The sequence below is a fragment of the Synchiropus splendidus genome, chromosome 2 (genome assembly GCF_027744825.2).
Source record: "Synchiropus splendidus isolate RoL2022-P1 chromosome 2, RoL_Sspl_1.0, whole genome shotgun sequence".
NCBI classification, from domain to species: Eukaryota; Metazoa; Chordata; class Actinopteri; order Syngnathiformes; family Callionymidae; genus Synchiropus; species Synchiropus splendidus.
Genome location: NC_071335.1, coordinates 35,179,199 through 35,198,408, shown reverse-complemented (window position 1 = coordinate 35,198,408; position 19,210 = coordinate 35,179,199). Strand labels below are relative to the sequence as shown.

Below are 19,210 nucleotides of genomic sequence, written 5' to 3'. Positions count from 1 at the left end.
AAAAGCATTCAATCCAGCTCATAGTGCATTCTTCCTCCCAGATAAAGACTATGGGTGGAACACTGCACAATTATAAAAACATCCCTAATATAGATTTGAAAAAAGAAAAGAGCGTGAAGGTCAAGTCACTGTCAGACGAGTCTCCATGACGAATATGTGAGTCAGCATATTCTGTGGCATGTTGCTTGTCAGGAACTGGGATCCACATTCCAGGGCAGAGGTGTCAGAGGTGCCTGGGTTTCACCTGAGACCCACATCAGAATGTTTTTTTTTTGCCCATCACAGAAGGGTGAAAGTGTATTTACAAAACCCTGTTGATCACGAGCATCATGACCACCTGTGTTGATGCACTAATGAGCTCCGGTGTTGCTGTGATACCCACGAGACATCAGGAAGGTACACCTGCGTCTCAGGTGACTGATGACTCGGCGATGTCATCCGTGTCTTCGCCTCATTATTTGCATGGCGATGCTGAACAACCATTGGATGGCGGAGGACCAGAGGGAGGAGATGAGCCTCACACCACCGAGTCGTCAGCATAGAAGGAGTGTCCACAGTAACCAGGAAACACAACACCTGATGCGTAGCGATGCTTGACTTTCGCTTGACAACCAGCTCAGGCCCGACAAGCTGGAGAACAAGCTCTCCATCTCAGTGGGAGATCAGGGCTGAGATCTGCGTGGAGATTAAACCGGATCCGTCCAAGATGGACTGCTTCAAGAGTCAGTGCTCACCAGACACCTCAGACTCCCACAAGTCTCGCACGCTGGGCTCAGCTGGACAGCCAGTAAATGAAGGCCACTTTTCTCACAATGCACCAGCATAACATGATGTGCTTGTCGACCCACATCATCATGTCAGCATTCTCCATCAGGGGTTGCCGCACCTTACCCTCCCCTGGCCATCCTCCCTTCACACCCACTATGACAGTGTGTGCCTTGGCTGATACTCCGGCAGTAGAGCGTAAATCAACTATGAGCACTATACGATCCGAGGTCGTACTGTATTTACTTCTCTGATGCTGCTGATATCACTGTTTAAAGTGTCATCTGTCTTTGTTCTTTCTGGCTGTGACTCATTAAATAAACCTGATAAGAACAGAGCGTGTGTGTGTGTGGAAAAAGGGAGGGAGTTTAGGCGAGTCACTCGTCACTAAGTGCGCACTCACACACTGCTGTGTCTGTTTCAGCAGACCATTATGGAAGTATGTTCAAATACAAATAAAAAGAGCAGGCAGGTGAATACATCGTTGTGGCTGTGCAAGATAGTTCAAAGCCAACACAAGAAATGTATCTGCAGTGAAGTAAGAATAGATATCCTTTATAGTCTCACAGTGGGCAAATTCAATATGTCAGAGCAGCTATTGGCGCACATACCAAAGACATCAGAGATACACAACAAACATCAAAGACGTCCACAAAAAAAAAAAAAAAAACGCGCGAGAAATAAATACCCATAGTGTATAAACATACGTCAAAATAAATAAATAAAATATATGCAGTTATAATTCAACAGATAATATAGATATATATTTTTGTATAGATAATAGCAATTTATATTACAAATAATTGTATAGGTAAATAATAATAATAATAATAATAATAATAATCGCATGAGTATAATTTATTATGAAAGTGTTCAACAAAACTTAACAGATATACCCTGATGGGGCCTTTCACACTAGCAGTGATCGGCTGCCGGCGGCCTCGCAGACCCAAACGCGAGTGACAGCCTCTATATTTATTTGCAAACCTTCTCTGCCACCTAGTGGATCCACTGAGCAGCACACCTCCTGTCGCCCCAGCGCTCAGGTGAGGCTGGTGAATGTTTTACCTGGATGCCGTGACGTCACTGAAACGCTGGCTCGTAGAGACGCTTTGGACGCCGTGCTCGTCTTCCGCTGGAGATATTGTTGGCTTTTGATGGCTCAACCCCTGACAAACTAGTGAATAGACTCCATAACTTACCCGGTTAGTTCATCTGAAGATCGTAAACTCATCCAAGATGTCTGCTTCTGCTATCTACGTGCTCGACCTGAAGGGGAAGGTACGGTCCCTTCACGGGCTCTTATTTTGATTCTGCAAAGTCTGCAACTACACGTTTATGGAGACATATCAGCAAAGATTCACTGCCTGCAACTTGTGTGCTGTTTTAGCTCATGTTCTGAATGTTAAACACTCATAACGTCGTCAAAAATTAATGAAGACTTGGGACAGAGCCGATGGCACACTTCCTGCTTCCGGATCGACAATCGCTAGTTCCGGTCAGAGAGGGCTCGCGACAGGTCCTGCAGCCATCACTCCTGACCTATTGATTTGTTGGTTTGAAACGACAGTGTGGCAAATGACGACTCTGCGTGTGCGTGCGTGTGTGCGTGCGTGTGTTTGAACAGAATAATGTGTATTTAATCAAACAGCCGCATTGTGAATTAGCTCGGGGATGTTGAATCTAGAGCAGCTCTCGAGCGCCAAGTGTTTTATCTTTGTTTGAATTCCTGCACCATTAGAAAAGTATATATAAAAGTATATATATATATATATAAAATTAAAACGTGTCAGTATTTTAATTAGTTTTGTAATAAAGTATTATGGCTCCAAATGCCATTTCCCCCATTTTTTTGTCATATCATGGTGGTTAACATACATCATGGTAAAATTCTTCTCCATGGTACTATTTTTCCCCAATATAGTTTTTTTCTTTTGATAATTTTTCATCTAATATTTAATTCTGCTGCTATCTTTTTGCTCAGTGGTGTTTAGTTCATTGTAATTGCTTTTTAAAAATCTTCAGAAGTTCTGTTAGAGAACTTAACCACGGGCAGAACATTTCTGGTAATATTGATAGAGGAACACATGAATACAGTTTGGTGGAGTTCTGCAGTTCCATCTGGTCCACAAATAATTAGAAGAGAACTGTCTGCCTGCTCCGGACTGCTGCCACCTGATGTCCCATTAATCTCACTGCATGCTTGTGTAAACATTTTATTTTCGCGTCCTGATATTATTCTGTTCTATCAACTGTACTTTGTTTTGCCCTCAGGTGCTAATTTGTCGGAATTACAAAGGGGACGTGGACATGGCTGAGATTGACCACTTCATGACTTTGCTCATGCAAACAGAGGAGGAAGGGCTCATCTGTCCGGTCATGTCACATGGCAACGTTCACTTCATGTGGATCAAGCACAACAACCTCTATTGTATCCTTCTGTGTTGAATGAATGTTTGTGAGGTAATCTGAATGATTCACTGACATCATAGCTGCACCCTGAACAGCACGTTGACGGATCAAATTTGGTTGGGATGAAACCAAACCCATTCTTCTGAGCGGGATTAGTCTCTCCTTTGCCTTGGTTGAAGAATCCTCCGATATAACAACAGGAAGGGTCGACAAACTTTTCTCCTAAACGGAGAGAGGTGTGTAAAATGCCTCCACATTTACTGATGTGAAACATTGGTCTGACTATAGTAAAGCTCTTGGTCAGCACACCAGTCATGAAAGGATTGATAGATCTCATCCATCTGTTTTTTAAAATGAAATATGGATGCTATCAGATGTTTGGCGAGGAGCGAATGATAGGATCTAAATTCTGTTAAAAAAAATACAGATCTGAATGGTAGCTTACGTTCTGTGTGTGCCTTAACTCAGCGACTCCACAGTGGTGGCCACGACAAACAAGAACTCCAACGCCTCACTTGTCTACTCCTTTCTCTACAAGCTGGTCGAGGTATGGTGCCGTTCACATCACCTAGAACCAGAGTCAAGTTCACAAAGCGAAACATTTGTGGTTCTCAGTAGAGAAGAACTCCATCTTAACTTTTTAACTCTGTCGTGTCTCCAGCTGAGAGAAATTACCTGACCCCAAAGCACCTCTGTTTTTTTCTGTGTGCCGTTCCAAACAGAGGGAAAGAGAGACAACACTCTTTCAACCTCTCATACTTATAAAAAAACACTTTTTTGGGTCTATTCTTTCTATTCTAAACTTTGAGACTTTGCTGTTGCTGCTTGGCATCATGTGAAACAGGGTCTTTAGGTTCCAGAGGCTGACCCAGGACCCTTTGGCCTGAAGAGCCTGGAGGAGTGGAGGAGAAAATTCACCCTTTTTGTTTGACTTTTTCATCCACACTGGCACCAGAAAGACGGAGTGAACATGTATTTAATGTATTGTTCTTTGTAGCTTATGATGAAAATGAGGTTGTCTCTCATGTAGGTGTTCACAGAGTACTTTAAGGAACTGGAGGAGGAGAGCATCCAAGACAATTTTGTGGTCGTCTACGAGCTGCTGGACGAGTTGATGGACTTTGGATTTCCTCAGACGACTGATGGAAAGATCCTTCAGGAGTAAGACTCGACGCTCTCACACACAGAAACATTTCCATATACGTCACGTTGCATACTTCTTCAGATACATCACTCAAGAGGGCACCAAGCTGGAGGTGGCCAAGTCCAGAGTGCCCACCACCGTCACCAACGCCGTCTCCTGGAGGTCAGAGGGCATCAAGTACAAGAAGAATGAAGTTTTTATCGATGTCATTGAGTCCATTAATGTGCTGGTGAGTGTTAGGTCTCAAATTATATCTTCAAAATCAGGACGTTTTCATTATTTTGTGAACCTTAATTTTGAAAACTAGTTGTAAGTGGACATTATTGTCAGTAAACTTTCCCATGGGATGAAGTCTGGGGAATTGAATGAACAAATAAATGAAGGTGTCGGGAGAGTTTCTTCTGACGGTTTCTGTGGTTGTCATTAGGTGAATGCCAATGGAAGTGTGATGAGCAGCGACATTGTGGGCAGCATCAAGTTGAAGACCATGTTGTCTGGGATGCCTGAACTCCGATTGGGACTCAATGATCGAGTTCTCTTCGCCCTCACTGGACGTAAGTTGTGGCTAAGTGACTTGTTGGTTAACAATCAAGCGGTGATCGGGCTTTGTGTCCAGGTGACAAGGGGAAGACGGTGGTGATGGAGGATGTCAAATTCCACCAGTGTGTTCGTCTCTCACGATTTGAGAGTGACAGAACCATCTCCTTTATTCCTCCTGATGGGGAGTCGGAGCTCATGTCTTACCGCATTAACACTCATGTGAGTTTAACTTCTTCACAGGCACCGGAGGCTGAATGGTTTTGGTCAGACCAGTCGTGGTCTTTTGTTCACACAAAATGCTTCAAAAAACAGAAAAACATCTCTGTTGTTGCAGGTGAAGCCTCTAATATGGATCGAGTCGGTCATTGAGAAATTCTCGCACAGCAGAGTGGAAATCATGGTTAAGGTGCTGAGACACGTCTCTAAGTTTTGTTGTGGTTAAGTCACAAAGTTTGGAGGTAACATTTAAACCTGTGACTTTCAGGCAAAAGGACAATTTAAAAAACAATCTGTTGCGAACAACGTGGAGGTGAGGGTCCCAGTTCCGAGTGACGCAGACTCTCCCAAGTTCAAAACCAGCACAGGACATGCCAAATACGTGCCCGAGAAGAACCTTGTGGTGTGGACTATCAAGTCTTTCCCGGTGAGACATGTTTGAACCGCCTTTCCTGTCAAGTGTTGCCGTCTAAGTGTTGTTTGGTCATGGTTTCAGGGAGGGAAAGAGTTTCTGATGAGGGCTCACTTCGGTCTCCCGAGTGTGGAGAACGATGAACTGGAAGGAAAACCTCCAATCACCGTCAAATTTGAAATCCCGTACTTCACTGTCTCTGGGATTCAGGTAGGGTCATCGCTGTTTCTGAAGAGCTTCATGCCTGAAAAATCTAGGACCGCCTTGTAAATGAAAAGAAAATAAAGCCGTAAGTTTGGAATTTGCCTTTAAAAATGACGTGGCGGAACGTGGTCTGGTCTTTTTTAGCTCAGAGTGGCACATTAGTGCGTCCTGCCTCAACAAGTTTTTAAAATCTGCCCCTGTTTAGGTGCGGTACATGAAGATCATTGAGAAGAGCGGTTACCAGGCGTTGCCCTGGGTGCGCTACATTACACAGAGTGGAGGTACGTTTTCGTCCAAGGGACTTCAGTGTTGCTCCAAATCCATTTGTGCAAAACAAAAAAGTGTTAACCAGTGACTCCCCCCCCCTTTTTCTAATTCAGATTATCAACTGCGCACTAATGTGTGAATAAATCCAGCTTTCATCACGCCTCAAACCGGACTGAAGGATTGTCTTGGGAACTTCATCAGTTCTATTTCATACCATGCACAGGTTTTCAGATATCTGAAGTTGATTTTACTGTTAAATACACCAAGTAATTTATCCAATGAAAAGAAAATTTTATTTAGAGTATATTTTTTGGCTGGTGTTTAACTTTGCTAGAATTTGTTTTAGAAGTTTGACTGCTATATTGAGTGTTTACAGGAGAAATAATGTTATGTGTTAGAGCATCATAATTTGTCTTTTGTGTAGTAATAAATCCAAATGATTGATGGAGACATTTATGTGTAGTTTTTGACATTATTGGGATTTTGATGTAGATTCTTCTCATTCATTACACAGGAGCAGTCTGTTTTTTTTCTTTGAAACCTCATTGCTTTTTATTTGCTATAGTGGAATTGGAAATAATTATACACGTAATGCACACAACAAATAAAACACAAGCACATGATCACTATTTTTGGTGCCTTGACATCCAAGTTTTTGTTTTTGGGTGATTCACGATATTTTGACAATTAATGTTATGTTTTTGGGTGCATTTATTTTGAACCAACAATAAATATATGGTTTATACGTGAGTCTGTTTGTTCCAAGTGAAGTTAAAGATTTAGAGTTTAAAAAAAAAAAATTGCAATCTGCGATTCCGCCACCAGGTGTCAATAAAATAGTTTTTTAAACCTACAAATATAAACCGAAAAAGGCAGCTAATTTGTCTAACTCATTTTCTTACCAAAACACTTACTGAACATTAGTATATTAGTCATTAAATATTTGTTTCTACTTTTGTCTCACTGCTGTTATCGCCACCTGAGTCTCGACTGATCATTGCGTGGACCAAGTTCGAGCTGACCGAGTCGAGATGCGTGGCGTCATCTCACAATCCTCTCGTTCAATTTCTCATTATGAAACAAAAAAGTGCGTTTTAACCGCATCTGAATTGCGTTATAAAAAAGATGGTTGCCGTACTTTGTACGGCACATCAGAAAATATTCTGGATTGCCATCTCTCGCATCGCCAAATGCAATCAAACGGTTAATTTCATTGTCATTTCTGGGAGAATCGGTGAATAACTTAGCACGTCAGACGTGGCCGTCAGGCTCCAAAGGTCAGAACCGTCAATGAGATTCCTTTGAAGTCATCAACGTATACAAATCGCCCGCTTTCTCGGCCGCGCCCTCTGATTGGTCCGCTGCTATTGTTGCCACCGTGACAGCCATGAAACGCCGTCCTTTTCATCATATAAGGAAAAATACCGCCCCTTGCTGCGCTGTGATTGGTCGACACCAGGTTCTCGCAATGTTTGTAAATTGTAGACCGCAGGACAGAGCTGTTTGATCTCAGCGCGCAAATGTATTTGACTAATACTTTTAATCTGTGCTTGGTCGGACTAAATTTGAACGGTGTTCTATTGAAGAAGCAGCGGGAGTAACCTGGGCGGCACCGCAGAGCCAAACGAATCGATCAAGGTGAGGCTTTTGAGCTGTCTGCTAGCATTATTTGTGTTGTTAGCATTAGCCGGGTTAGCTCTGTCATACCGGCTAGTTGTACAACGCTCCTGTGCTGGTTGCGGTTCCTATTAATATCTGTTAAGAAACGTTTGAAAGACTTCTTAATAACCTAGTGGTTTGTAACAAAACACTTTGGTACGAGCCGAACTGTCTTATGACAATCCGCTGCCTACGCGAGTCGAAGTCGAGCCAGTTAGCCGCCTCTTCTTCCTGCATTTCTCTTCCTCTGACGCACAATGGCTGTCATGTTGTGTGCGGCACCGGCAGGTCGAGAAATGGTCCAGAGTCAGATGGACGTCGGTAAAGCGTTAACAGCGGCGGCAGCCAGAGGAGACACCGCAGGGGTGCAGCGGATCCTGGAGGACAGCAGGGTGCACCCGGACACGCTCAATGAGTTCGGCAGAACAGCTCTGCAGGTAAAGACGACTGCGGAAACTTCTCTCCACCCGGCGGTTATTGGATTTAATCCCATTTAGGTGCAACCGGAGGAGTAATGAAATGGAGTAATACCTGTATAATAATAAGATATGCTACATTCAGTCCCTGGTGAATTACCGGGAGGTTTCCTCGCCTTTTTGCTTTGTAAAAATTCTGTGTATAATCATATCCTCTCATGCATAACAAGTATATATATATATATATATATATATATATATATATATATATATATATATATATATATATATATATATATATATATATATGATTTTAAAATGTCAAATCAATTCATTTTCCAAACATACGATTTGTTATTTTATGTGACAGGAAAATTCAGTGCTGCTGAAACTAACATAAACAGTTTATACGGCCTTTTATTTTGTAAATTGTTTTTGTTGCTGTGTCTAAATAGTCTGTTGTAATAATAATAGTATAATAATATAATAATAATAATGGAGAGGCAATAGGAAAAATCTGACTGTGGTATCTCCGCGACCCGACCCCGGATAAGCGGTAGAAGAAGGTGAAGGTGACTGTGGTATCTATTATATAATCAATTGGCCAGATTTTGGATGGGACCAGAGATCTTTCAGTTCCTCTCTGGCAGAGGAACATCTCTCTTTAGCAAGGTTGGAAAAGAAGAATTTGTTTGAATCACTTTGCTTCCCCTTTTAATCAACCTATGTGTCTGTTTGCTCCTCCCTGAAGTGTGTGAATTTCAAAATCGAAAACTTCTCTGACTTAATGTAAAAACTTGAGTTGTTAGAAATAAAAAAAATGAATTTACTGAAACATCGGTTATGAAGTGTAAGTCTTTTATCAAAAGAAACTGTTACTTTTCCTCATTAAAGTTGTGGTTTGTCATGTGGTCTGCAGGTGATGATGATGGGGAGCCCTCAAATCGCGCGTCTACTCTTAAAGAAAGGGGCAAACCCCAACGTCCAGGATCGGCATGGCATCGCTCCGGTCCATGACGCAGCCCGCACCGGGTTCCTGGACACACTGCAGGTCATGGTGGAGTTTGGGGCTTCGGTGAACATCCCGGACAAGAATGGCGCCTTGCCCATTCACATCGCCATCTGGGAAGGTCATCGTGAGGTGGTGGAGTTCTTGGCACCACGCTCTGACCTCAAGCACTGCAACGCCAGCGGGCAGAGCGCCATCGACGTGGCGCGGGCATCCAACATGCCCGACATGATTGACTTGCTCAGATAGTCCGCACCCCCGACCCCTGGTCGAGCTTCACCTCCACCATTTCTCTTCAGACCTGGTGACTTGAATTTCTTGCTGTGTAAAGGATATTTTGTTGTTAGTGGCTCGACATGAATATGTGAATCAGGACTTCGGTCTTGGCAGCTTCTGCTCAGTGGGCGACTAAATACAGTCGACGCCTCTTTTGCACAGTGCGATTTCGGCACCTTATTTACACGATATTTCCCTGACATGTGGGAGTGCACATTTGTAGATAGTTCACAGCCCCAGTGTTTAGCATTAATGATATTTTTATGAGTTATGAATGAGTTATGAACCTGATGAATTCAATGTTTTGATGTTTTTGCTTTAACAAAACTTGAAATGGTGCACTCACGTTGCTTTTGCATAGTTGTTTCTGTGTTAGAAATGAACTTAGAACTCCAATTGACTTATTTATTGTTATGTTTATATTCCTGTGACGTTGTTGTCATTAATACCAGCAGTTATCGTGATTTTTTTTTTTTTTTTTTTTTGAAATTGTTATTTATACAAAATACTAAAGTGAAGTGGTTCGTTTTACCATTTGAAGATGAAAGCACAAAATAAAGTGTGGACACTGATTTGAATTCTCAAGTGACTCCTTCACTCATTGCTACTGTGGAACCTTACATCTGTTTTCTTCCAGCTGTGTTATCTTTTTGCCCACATGTCACTGTGTTAGTGTTTCAAAACAAAATTATTTTTTTCATGAGCGTATATACATTTCAGTACTCTCCCCAGGAGTTTTCCTCAGTGTATGGTGACTGTCTTCTCTGCATTCCAGCTGCAACTCATGTGCTTGTTGTTGGCAGAGAGGAAACGCCTGACTGAAGATGTGTATGTTCAATGTAGAGGGACGGTTTAGTAGGAAGGGTAAGGACTCATTTTGGGTTCAGCTTTAGGGGTGGGTTATGTATTATGTCTTGGGAGAAGATTCCGTGAAGGCTAGTAGGTTTGCCGTGTAAGTTACATCTGTGATCGTGACGGGCGTGTGAGCTGTATGGTTACAGCCTCTCACCCATGATCCCTGTAACATTCGTCACGATGACAAAGCAAACCGTTTGGAATCAGTCACCTGCTGCTCATAGGAGACACTCCCTCCCCGTGGGGTGCTCGTGGTTAGGGGCGGGGCTAAATTACATATATATTCAATCAACTGTGCACATCTTCTTCACCTGGTCAAGTCACGTTTGTTTTTTTCTGTCGCCTCCCTTTGCTCTCACCATCAATGGCAAGCCTGTTCACAGCAGCTCACTGGAGTTCTCATGACATAAAGCCCATTCAGTGCAGCAGCCCAGTTTACACAAGGCAGGTTGAATGGACAGAGGATACCTGCGGTGACACAGACTCGTAACCACAGAGAACTGCAGGTACAGCGCCAAAACAAAGTCGTATAAAGGACGACAGTGAACCTGTTTCACATCAGCAGCTCAACTGGAGGAGCTCTCGCGTGGGCGTGTCTGTGTGTGTGTGCTGTCGTATTTTGTGACAATGTGCACGTTTGTTTGCAGGCTGGAGGGATATGAGCAATGGCAACAAAACTGTGAGGTAAACAAGAAAATTCAAAGTCAGCGCATGATCAGGTGGACATGCACACACACACACACGTTGGTATCTGTCATTGTCAGGACCTCTCATTGCCATAATGCTTTCTCCAGCCTCTCAACATAAACCTGGCCAGCCAAAACACATGGCTACCTTAAGCCAGGACTCTGAACCAAACCTAGACCCAATTGTAATGACTTTTTAAACATCCTCACAAAGCAAAACGTCCTCACAAGATCAGTCTCTTGTCAAATATTGGTGCATACAAGACACACACAGGATTGTCGCACCATCTTTTTGCGGTCTGCTCATTGCCATAATCCTTTCCCCAGCCTCTCACCCTAAACCTAACCATCCAAAACACATGGCTCACCGTAACCAGGACTCTGAACCAAACTGAAACCTAATCATAACAACCAAGTTATTTTTGAAGCCCTTATCCAAAAAATTGAGGCTTAACCTTGTGGGGTCCAGCAAAAGGGGCCCCACAAACGCCTAAGGTGTTTTCCCCAAAGTTTGACCTCACTAGGATTGATATGCTGGTGGTAGGTGTGTTTCCATGAACTGGTCCTCACAAGTATAGCTAAGCCAGTGCAGAGCAAAACACAATGCCTATGTCCATTTTTAATGTGATTTTCATGGACTACTCTACTACTACATGGTTTTCCAACAACGGAGGAGTTGATGACAAGTCAGTAACTAAAATGTTTTAAAACTTGACCCAGAAGTGAAGTGCATGATTTACTCTGCAAAACTGAGACGCCATCCGGTGTCAATATGTAACCCCAGTTAAGCTTTAAGAGGCCATCACTGGCCCCCACATCGATGTGTCTTTCTGTGGAGGAGGTCGGGTAGAAAAGAAGCAGCGCTTCACTTCACTGTCAAAACAAGATGGAGATATGTCGGTCAGTGCCCTGTAAAATACCTCTGCCAGTACATGTACGAAACAGTCTTCCCTGGAGCTGACAAGCGATACCATCTGACATGAACAGCAGCCAGGACCTCGCTATTGTCTTGGAGGTATGACGTCAGCATCTTCACCTTCCAAAACCCCTGAACCACTTCCTCGTGAAGTGCTCTGAAAACACCCAGGGAATGATTAACAGGTTATTCTAGGCGATTCCTCGGACAAGCTGAGAGATCCACGCGAAGAATGTGTCTCACTCTCCCCAACAACAAGAATGTCAATTTGTAAAAAACTGAACAAGCTGGAACACGACGCTTCATAACCTCTTTTTGTTGTTGCAGGTTTGTGTGAAGCTAATGGTATTTGGACTTCAGACGGACATTTGTCAAAATAAAAGCCTGTTTTTTTCTGGCAAACAGAATGGGTCAAGTGGCCGATCGGTTAAGAAGGATGGTGACCGAGTCATTAAATATCTCCCTGTCGCACTGCATCCAGGAACTTGTGTGATGTTTGCAGCAGACACAAGCAACGTAAACCTAAATAACCACTGTGTTGAAGCAAGCTTGAGACATGAATCGATATTTGGACAAGTCAGCAACAAAGTAAGTGCTTTACTCAGCAGAAATGTAGCATCAAAAGAGTAAACGTAAATAACAAAACATCACTCCTGCACCATCCTGCAGGTGGATGAACATTTCTTTCCTTTTTTATGTGCTTCTGTCTTATTTATTTCCTCTACAGTTTCTTTTTAAACAACAGTTTTAAATTGTAAAAACATCTTCTTCAGTAATAAAGAGAACATAAGCACTGCTGCCTCCTCACTCACTATTATATGTGCGTTGTGTGAGTGTTCAGTGCTCCAGAGATGCAGCGGTGAAGACGCTCTTCTGTCTTAGTCAACGTCCAGCGTATAGGCTGCTATCCAGTTCCTGAACTAGTCATGCGGTGTGACTGGTTGCAAGGCTTCACGTGCCAACAGCTATGTCATTGGGTCATTCCTTGGTGCGCGCTTCAGTGTGGAGGACACGTCAACAGTTGTTTTGTTGTCGTTGCCACGCTGCTTGGTGCTTCACATATGTGCACACATATTAAAGCAACTGTTCCATAACACCAATAAATGATCAGTCAGGTTTGTTTCTTTGTTTCCAAGACCAGTTCACGAAGAAGCTAACAGTTTGGATCTTAATCGAGGCGTCACTAAGCTATAAATCGAACAGATTGCTTAAATTTCTCTCCTATTCGAGGATCTGAGTCGGGCTGAGTTCTGTTTTCTCATCCGTCTCTGTTGTGACAGAGACGGATGAAGCGCCTGGAGACTTATGCAGTACCACAAGGCAAAAATGAGCTAGAATGAAGTTGATAAGCTACTTTAGAAATAATCTTCATTCAATGATGTTCACAACACCTCAAACCGTTTTCTGCATATGTTATCGCCAACAAAAATCCTTTAGTAGATCGGCCATCTTGTCTCCACAGACCCCCAGGAAGTGGATTTAATCTCAGAAAACCACACCTGCATGAAGGTGAATATTGAATCTAATCTTATTCTGACGGTTTTAACCAACGTGGACGGGACAGGAATGTTCATGCCCACTGACTTTGCAAACACATTGATCCATAATCTTGAATTTAACTGAAGCGTGGTAATTTAAACAGCAGAGTTGCGTGGGAAGCGTCATAGATTCCAATATTTAGGTCGATTTTCCCAAACATCAGCAGCACCTGTCCTCTGTTACTCCACAAACGGGCTGACCCGCAGGCCGTGGCCTGGGAATATGTCAGCTCTAACCTTTGCATGGGGACATTGTCAACGATGGGAAAATGAAACTGCCCAGATCAATAAAAAAAAATCAGCGTTCTTACATCGTAAAAGTTTAATAGTTTTGTCCTTCAAACAAGAACATGACTGAACCGCTGCAGCCATGATGAAGTTATCACAAAATCCTCTGTCCAAAAACATAAACACATCATAATCTTTATACAGCTGCAAACAGACAGTGGTCATCACCTTGTGCAGCATAATGTAGTTTGGTAGCAGGCGACGCCTGTGTTAGGGCGGACGTTAAGGCAGCAGCAGGGGTCTCAAATCACCTTCGTCAATGCTACAAAACTAGCAAGGACGGGAAGATGTTAATGGTGATTGATCAAGGCACTTCCATGGGCACCAGTGTAAAACGTTTAGGATGTGCCACTGTAGTGTGCCACAAACTAAGCTAGTGTAAAACCAAGTGGCAGCGAATTGTTTGCAGCTACAAGTCCCTTTTGACCGACTCACCATTTTGCCAAGAAGCTGACTTGACACTGACCGGCCCGACAGGTCGCCCGAGGCCATCACCTGAGGGGGGACTCATCTGTCTGCAGTAAACCGTAATGATCGTGGATAACAGTCCGGACAATCAGAGTAATAAAAAAAAAAGTACAGACGGTCAATACGAAACTCACAACTAGCTTGAGATGAGTCAGGAGCTGTTGCCTGGTGCTTTCCTTAGACTGCTGCGAACATCTGGAGGGAGCTGATCCAACAAGCTATCCTCCACGATGAGTCCACTCTGGCTCAACAGGGGGCAGTCGCCGAGCTCCTTCGGTAAAGAGTCCAGTCGGTTCCCCTTCAGTTCCAAATGAGAGAGCTGCGCCAGGTTAGCCACTCTGGAACTGAGACCTACCAAGCGATTGTTCCCTAGAGCCAGCGACTTGAGCCTTTTACACGAGAACAGCTCGTCTGGAAGAACCTCCAAGGAGTTGAAAGCCGCAGAGAAGAACTGAAGACTCTGCAGGATGCCCACCTCCGGGGGAAGACTGGTGAGCTGGTTGTGAGAGACGTCGAGGTGTCGGAGTTTGGTGCAGTAGAACAGTCTGGCCGGGAGCTTTCGTAGCTTGTTCCAGCTGATGTCCAGGACCTCCAGGGTGTGCAGCTTACTGATGTGATCGGGGATGTAGGAGATTTTGTTGTACCAGAGACGGAGAGTCGTCAGCCGCTCGCAGTGCTGCAGGCTCAGGATCTCCTCCACGGTCGTCAGTTTGTTTTCTTTCAGGTCCAACTCCTGAAGGTTGTTCAGGCTAAAAACTGCACTGGGGATCCGCTCCAATTCGCAGGCCACTAGTTCCAAGGAGGCCAGGTTCGTCAGCTTCTTCAGGCTGCTGGAAGCCTGGAGCTTCACCCCTTCATTGTAGATGGTTAAACGTTGCAGATGATAGGCTACGTCCGCAACACTGGTCGGGATCTTGGTCAGGTTGGAGCGGATCACCAGGATCCGCAGCGTTGACAGCTGGCGAAAAGACTCAAGCGCAGGATTTCGGGACACGTCGTTGACTAAAGGGCCGTTGAGGTGCAGCTCCTCCAGCCGGTTCAGGCTGTACATCCATGCAGGGATCTCCTCTGGAGTTTGGAACGACAGACGGAGCACTCTGAGGTTCTCCTTGAGGTGATTGAGGGCTGACAGCTGGAGCCTGGCGGGGCAGTAGATGAGTGACAGCTCCTGCAGAGCATCCAGCTTGACCACACTTGGTGATATGGTGACGCTTTTAACCTGCTCAAGTTTCAGCGACTGCATCTCAGTGATGTCGTAGACGGTGTCAGGAAGACCGGGAAGCATCAGCAGGTGCAGCTCCAAGTTGTTGTTGGCGTTCTTGGCCAGACGAGCGCGCAGCTTTTTCGCTGTCCATTCATGGTTGAGGTTGAGCTGGTGGAGGCGACTCTCGCTGACCTCGGAGAGGAACACAGCAAATCTTTTGGAATAAAGGGCATCGTATTGATCCACGAGGTGCAGGAGGAAGGCAAAGTCATTCTTCACATCGGGGATGTCATTGATGCCTGTCTCTAGCCGCACATGCTCAAAGGAGTAAACCTTCAGAGGTCGATGGAAGAGCCAGTAGAGGGTGTAGATGCACAGGATTCCAAACACGCCCACAAAGCAGATGTAGCAGTAGGCCAGCTTGGAGAAGAGGTGGGCTTTGTTGTGGTTGCAGCAGTAGATGTCGAAACCTGTGAGTTCCGGGGGAACCAGGCAGCGAATCACGATCTGAATGTTGAGAACGAGCGCCGCCGTGTAGATGACGATCAGAATGAACTTGAAGACCTTAATGCACGTTTGAAGAACGTACATGAGATACAAGATGTCTCCTTCTTCAATGTGAGTTCTCAGCTTCTTCACTTTTTCAAAAAGGGCTTTGGCCTGTTCCCCTTCCTTTTTGTCCAGCACAGTAAGGGCTGACTGAGGCTCCGGCACCGCCTTCTCTGGATTGGACTTCACTGAGGAGGAACGAAGAAGACCGACCGCCTCCTCCCCCTCACCCTGTGGGTCTGGAGATTCTTTACTCATGGTCTTTCTCCTCCAGCTTCCCAGTTTCTCCTCCCCTCTTTCCTCCGACACCTCGCTCAAGGCCCGCGTGGTCCAGGGCGAGTCAAAGCATTTCCCAAGGATGGTCACAAAGATGTCTATTTTCGATGACGTCCCAGGGAACTTGAACCAAAAGCTGCTGGTTATCATGAAGATCATGGTGTGGATCACTACCAGGTACGGGAAGTACTTGGCGTACCAGTGCACGAAACGCTCGTAGCAGTAGTGGTTGACAAAGACGTACTGGTGGATGTCCAGATTGTTCTTACGGCCAAACACCTCCTTGATGACTGGAGTGGAGGGGTGACCCTGGGACTCATTCTCCCCGTAATTTCGGATGTAGCTGCAGTCAATGGCGTCTGGGGTCGGGCTGGTGAAGGGACTGGGCAGGCAGGCGATCTTGTCTTGAGTCAGCTGGGGCGGAAACAAGAAAGAGAATCAGAGTTTAAGTTGAATCAGGGATCTCTAACTCACAGGACGCTGGCTACAGTAGGGCACACAATGCTGGTGGCGGTAGCTAGCATTCTTCACTCCAGCTGGCTCCAGTGCTACTGTCCATAAATGCATTCAGCCACTTCTGTTTTGTGCAATGCAGGCCAGCCAGGTGACAATGGAACCATAACTCAATGTGATGTTCATCTAACAAAAAAGGAAGCACTTTCATAGTACGTTGTAAAAACCACCAAATCACTGAAATGCTTATGATGTCATATAAAACAGCATATATTACTATACTTGAATTTCATTGCAGATGGGCAGAGCAGACCTTCCTCCCCGGACTGCTTGGAAAACAAGAGCAACTCATGAGAGGAAACAGTTGACGGGGATGCAGAAGAAGGGGAACAGTTTTGTGTTTTCAAAACTGTTCCCTTCTCCTGCACCGATCACTGATCTGAACTTGAACACACGCTGACTCAGTCGCAGTGATGTGCTCCACATGTGAAAGAAGTGTATTTATTCACATGGAACCTGCAGAGTGGCGGTTATCTCCCAGTGTTGCAGTAGTTCCCTCACTGTGGCAGAAACCTGTAGGGCCTGAAGTCTGGGCGGATCAGACTCCCTTTGTTCTCTGTCCTAGTGACACCTACACTTTTCTCACAGAGACACATGCCATCACAGCGCGGCCATCAACTCACATCCTCCTGTATTTGCACGAGAAACTCTTATTAGTGAACCAGACTGAGCAGGAAGTGCGGATTCAAAGTCAAGCTCCTGTGGCCAGAGGGGTAATAATCATGTCACAGGAAGCCTGTCCACCACAGGGCAGCATTTATCATGACGGAGGGTTCCGTACCTGCAGGGTGCATCCGAACACTCCTATCATGAGCATGGCCAGGCACAGGTACTCCGAGAAAACATCCCACCATGGTTTCAGGACCCGATACTTGGCGTTAAGTTCGGAGCCCAGGTTTCTGAACTCCCCCACTGGGATCATGCTGGCTGCTGCTCCACACAGGAAAAGCTAGGAGAGATGGCTGAAGGTCATTCCTGGGAGAAGCAGAAGACAAGCTCTGAAAGTGGACTAACTCGTTTGACGACAACACAGCAGCAGGGGAGTCTCTCCCTTTCACACAGGAGGCTTCACTGTTTTTACCAGCCTGCGTAATATTTTGGTGAAATTTTAGAACAATAACTGAAACTAACTCCAAAGGTAAAATGACAACGATGACATTCAGGCTCAACAGGTTGTAAAGAAGCGCTCAGGTAGCTGCCATGGCCAGGCCAGGTGTCAAATACCGACATTTTTTAAAAACATTTATACACTCAGTGCCATCAATAATGGTGTAACAAGACAGGACAAGAAAGTGTCGCGCGATTTAAGTTACCTGCGTCTGCAGCAGATCCACGGGAGTCTGATGGGAGTTCGAACGACGCTTTCGTCATCGGCAATACTCACCGGTGTCAAGTTACCGAGCAACACTTTATATCCGGGGACAGCCTTTCAAACTAAACTCACAGTGAACCATTTTGAACCTTTTAACCTCTCCCTCTCTCTGTGTGCGAGAGTGTATGTGTGTGTGTGTGTATATATATATATATGAAGATTTTTTTAAGATTGAAGATTTTAAGCTAAACTTCAATGAAACTTTTTATGAAGATTGACTATGAAGATTGACTATATATATATATATATATATATATATATATATATAGTCAATCTTCATAAAAAGCTCAGCTTTCCAATTCTTAAGCAGATTGACTATATATATATATATAGTCAATCTTCATAAAAAGTTTCATTGAAGTTAAGCATTTTGAGTGAGTGTTTTGTGCAGTTGTGACTTGTATGCTTTTCGGACTTGGTCATTGTCTACAATAGTGACTTAATGTTTGCGGGGTGAAGTCAAACACGACGAAGAGGTGATGACGTTGTGACCTGCAGAGCCAGAATCACCATCACCGGGTATTTACTTTAAACATGTGACTGAAGTTATTTGTGCACTCTGCGAGTCGTGACGCTTTAAATACAGTTATCGGCGACACTGAGATCCTGAATGTTGAGGTCAGTGCTTAAGAATTGGAAAGCTAAATCACTTCCCCAAGACTGGAGCATCATTACATCCATTTCAGATGAAACAATCTTGTGTTTACCTACTGTGTATGTCTGAGCTACACATGACCTTTGATGCACTTTAAAAAGATCAGCGTGTTTGCACAGTTGAATCAGCAAGAGGGGCAATGTTGACATTTTTATTTGCATCAGACCTGAAAACAACCCATCCATCTTCTTCTGCTCGTCACAGAGGGTTTTCCTGGTGCAGAGGAGCTGTGCACCTTCTGTGAGCGACCAAGCTCCTTCCTTGACTCTGTTAGGTGTTGCTTGCTTGTGTGAATGGAAGGCAGCAGAGAGGTGACGGAGGTCATGGTGGAGCGACTTGAGAATACTTGCAGTGTAACATTGAGGCATGAAGCCTAACAAATTTCAGGCATGTATTCAAGACCCAAGCCAGAAAACCAGATCTCAAACATCAAGCTGTGTTCATCCTCTCGAACCAGATACAGCTGCACTATATACTGAGGTTTTGGTTCAATACAGCAGGCTGATCCGGTTCCTCTGAATGGTAAGTGACAAGTGCTGATGACTGAGCTCATCCACAGAAAGAATGGAT

At 44.5% G+C, this 19,210-nt stretch overlaps 3 protein-coding genes across 4 annotated transcripts; 2 read left to right on the top strand and 1 right to left on the bottom strand.

Annotated features, from left to right (window-relative positions):
- The first annotated feature begins 1,808 nt into the window (after positions 1-1,808).
- On the top strand, positions 1,809-6,636 carry LOC128754106 (AP-1 complex subunit mu-2). Of its 2 annotated transcripts, none has more exons than XM_053856459.1 (12): positions 1,809-1,970; positions 3,040-3,196; positions 3,657-3,724; positions 4,208-4,338; positions 4,403-4,550; positions 4,749-4,875; positions 4,938-5,080; positions 5,196-5,267; positions 5,346-5,504; positions 5,574-5,699; positions 5,899-5,974; positions 6,074-6,636. In XM_053856459.1, the coding sequence occupies exons 2-12, from the start codon at positions 3,076-3,078 to the stop codon at positions 6,097-6,099; spliced, it is 1,197 nt and encodes a 398-aa protein (XP_053712434.1). In that variant the 5' UTR covers positions 1,809-1,970; positions 3,040-3,075; the 3' UTR covers positions 6,100-6,636. The 2 variants fall into 2 exon arrangements, with proteins under 2 accessions (XP_053712434.1, XP_053712433.1); XM_053856458.1 differs by having other exon boundaries at positions 1,816-2,046; positions 6,074-6,635.
- Positions 6,637-7,423: 787 nt separating this feature from the next.
- On the top strand, positions 7,424-9,879 carry LOC128754338 (cyclin-dependent kinase 4 inhibitor D-like). The gene is made up of 3 exons (XM_053856878.1): positions 7,424-7,598; positions 7,908-8,056; positions 8,955-9,879. The coding sequence occupies exons 2-3, from the start codon at positions 7,916-7,918 to the stop codon at positions 9,291-9,293; spliced, it is 480 nt and encodes a 159-aa protein (XP_053712853.1). The 5' UTR covers positions 7,424-7,598; positions 7,908-7,915; the 3' UTR covers positions 9,294-9,879.
- A 2,990-nt stretch (positions 9,880-12,869) lies between these two features.
- LOC128754006 (volume-regulated anion channel subunit LRRC8C-like) lies at positions 12,870-17,997 on the bottom strand. The gene is made up of 3 exons (XM_053856280.1): positions 17,927-17,997; positions 17,395-17,588; positions 12,870-16,514 (listed from the first exon to the last, which is right to left on the bottom strand). The coding sequence occupies exons 2-3, from the start codon at positions 17,533-17,535 to the stop codon at positions 14,223-14,225; spliced, it is 2,433 nt and encodes an 810-aa protein (XP_053712255.1). The 5' UTR covers positions 17,536-17,588; positions 17,927-17,997; the 3' UTR covers positions 12,870-14,222.
- Between the last annotated feature and the right edge of the window lie 1,213 nt (positions 17,998-19,210).

What these genes read in the sequence shown, in the direction of transcription:
- LOC128754006 (XM_053856280.1), bottom strand. Translation starts at nt 17,535, where the DNA reads ATGATCCCAGTGGGGGAGTTCAGAAACCTGGGCTCCGAACTTAACGCC. An exon ending in TGTTCGGATGCACCCTGCAG is followed by an intron (nt 16,515 to 17,394) that starts GTACGGAACCCT and finishes TTTCCGCCCCAG; the next exon opens with CTGACTCAAGACAAGATCGC.
- LOC128754338 (XM_053856878.1), top strand. Translation starts at nt 7,916, where the DNA reads ATGGTCCAGAGTCAGATGGACGTCGGTAAAGCGTTAACAGCGGCGGCA. An exon ending in TCGGCAGAACAGCTCTGCAG is followed by an intron (nt 8,057 to 8,954) that starts GTAAAGACGACT and finishes TGTGGTCTGCAG; the next exon opens with GTGATGATGATGGGGAGCCC.
- LOC128754106 (XM_053856458.1), top strand. Translation starts at nt 2,005, where the DNA reads ATGTCTGCTTCTGCTATCTACGTGCTCGACCTGAAGGGGAAG. An exon ending in TTGAGTCCATTAATGTGCTG is followed by an intron (nt 4,551 to 4,748) that starts GTGAGTGTTAGG and finishes GGTTGTCATTAG; the next exon opens with GTGAATGCCAATGGAAGTGT. An exon ending in CTTACCGCATTAACACTCAT is followed by an intron (nt 5,081 to 5,195) that starts GTGAGTTTAACT and finishes CTGTTGTTGCAG; the next exon opens with GTGAAGCCTCTAATATGGAT.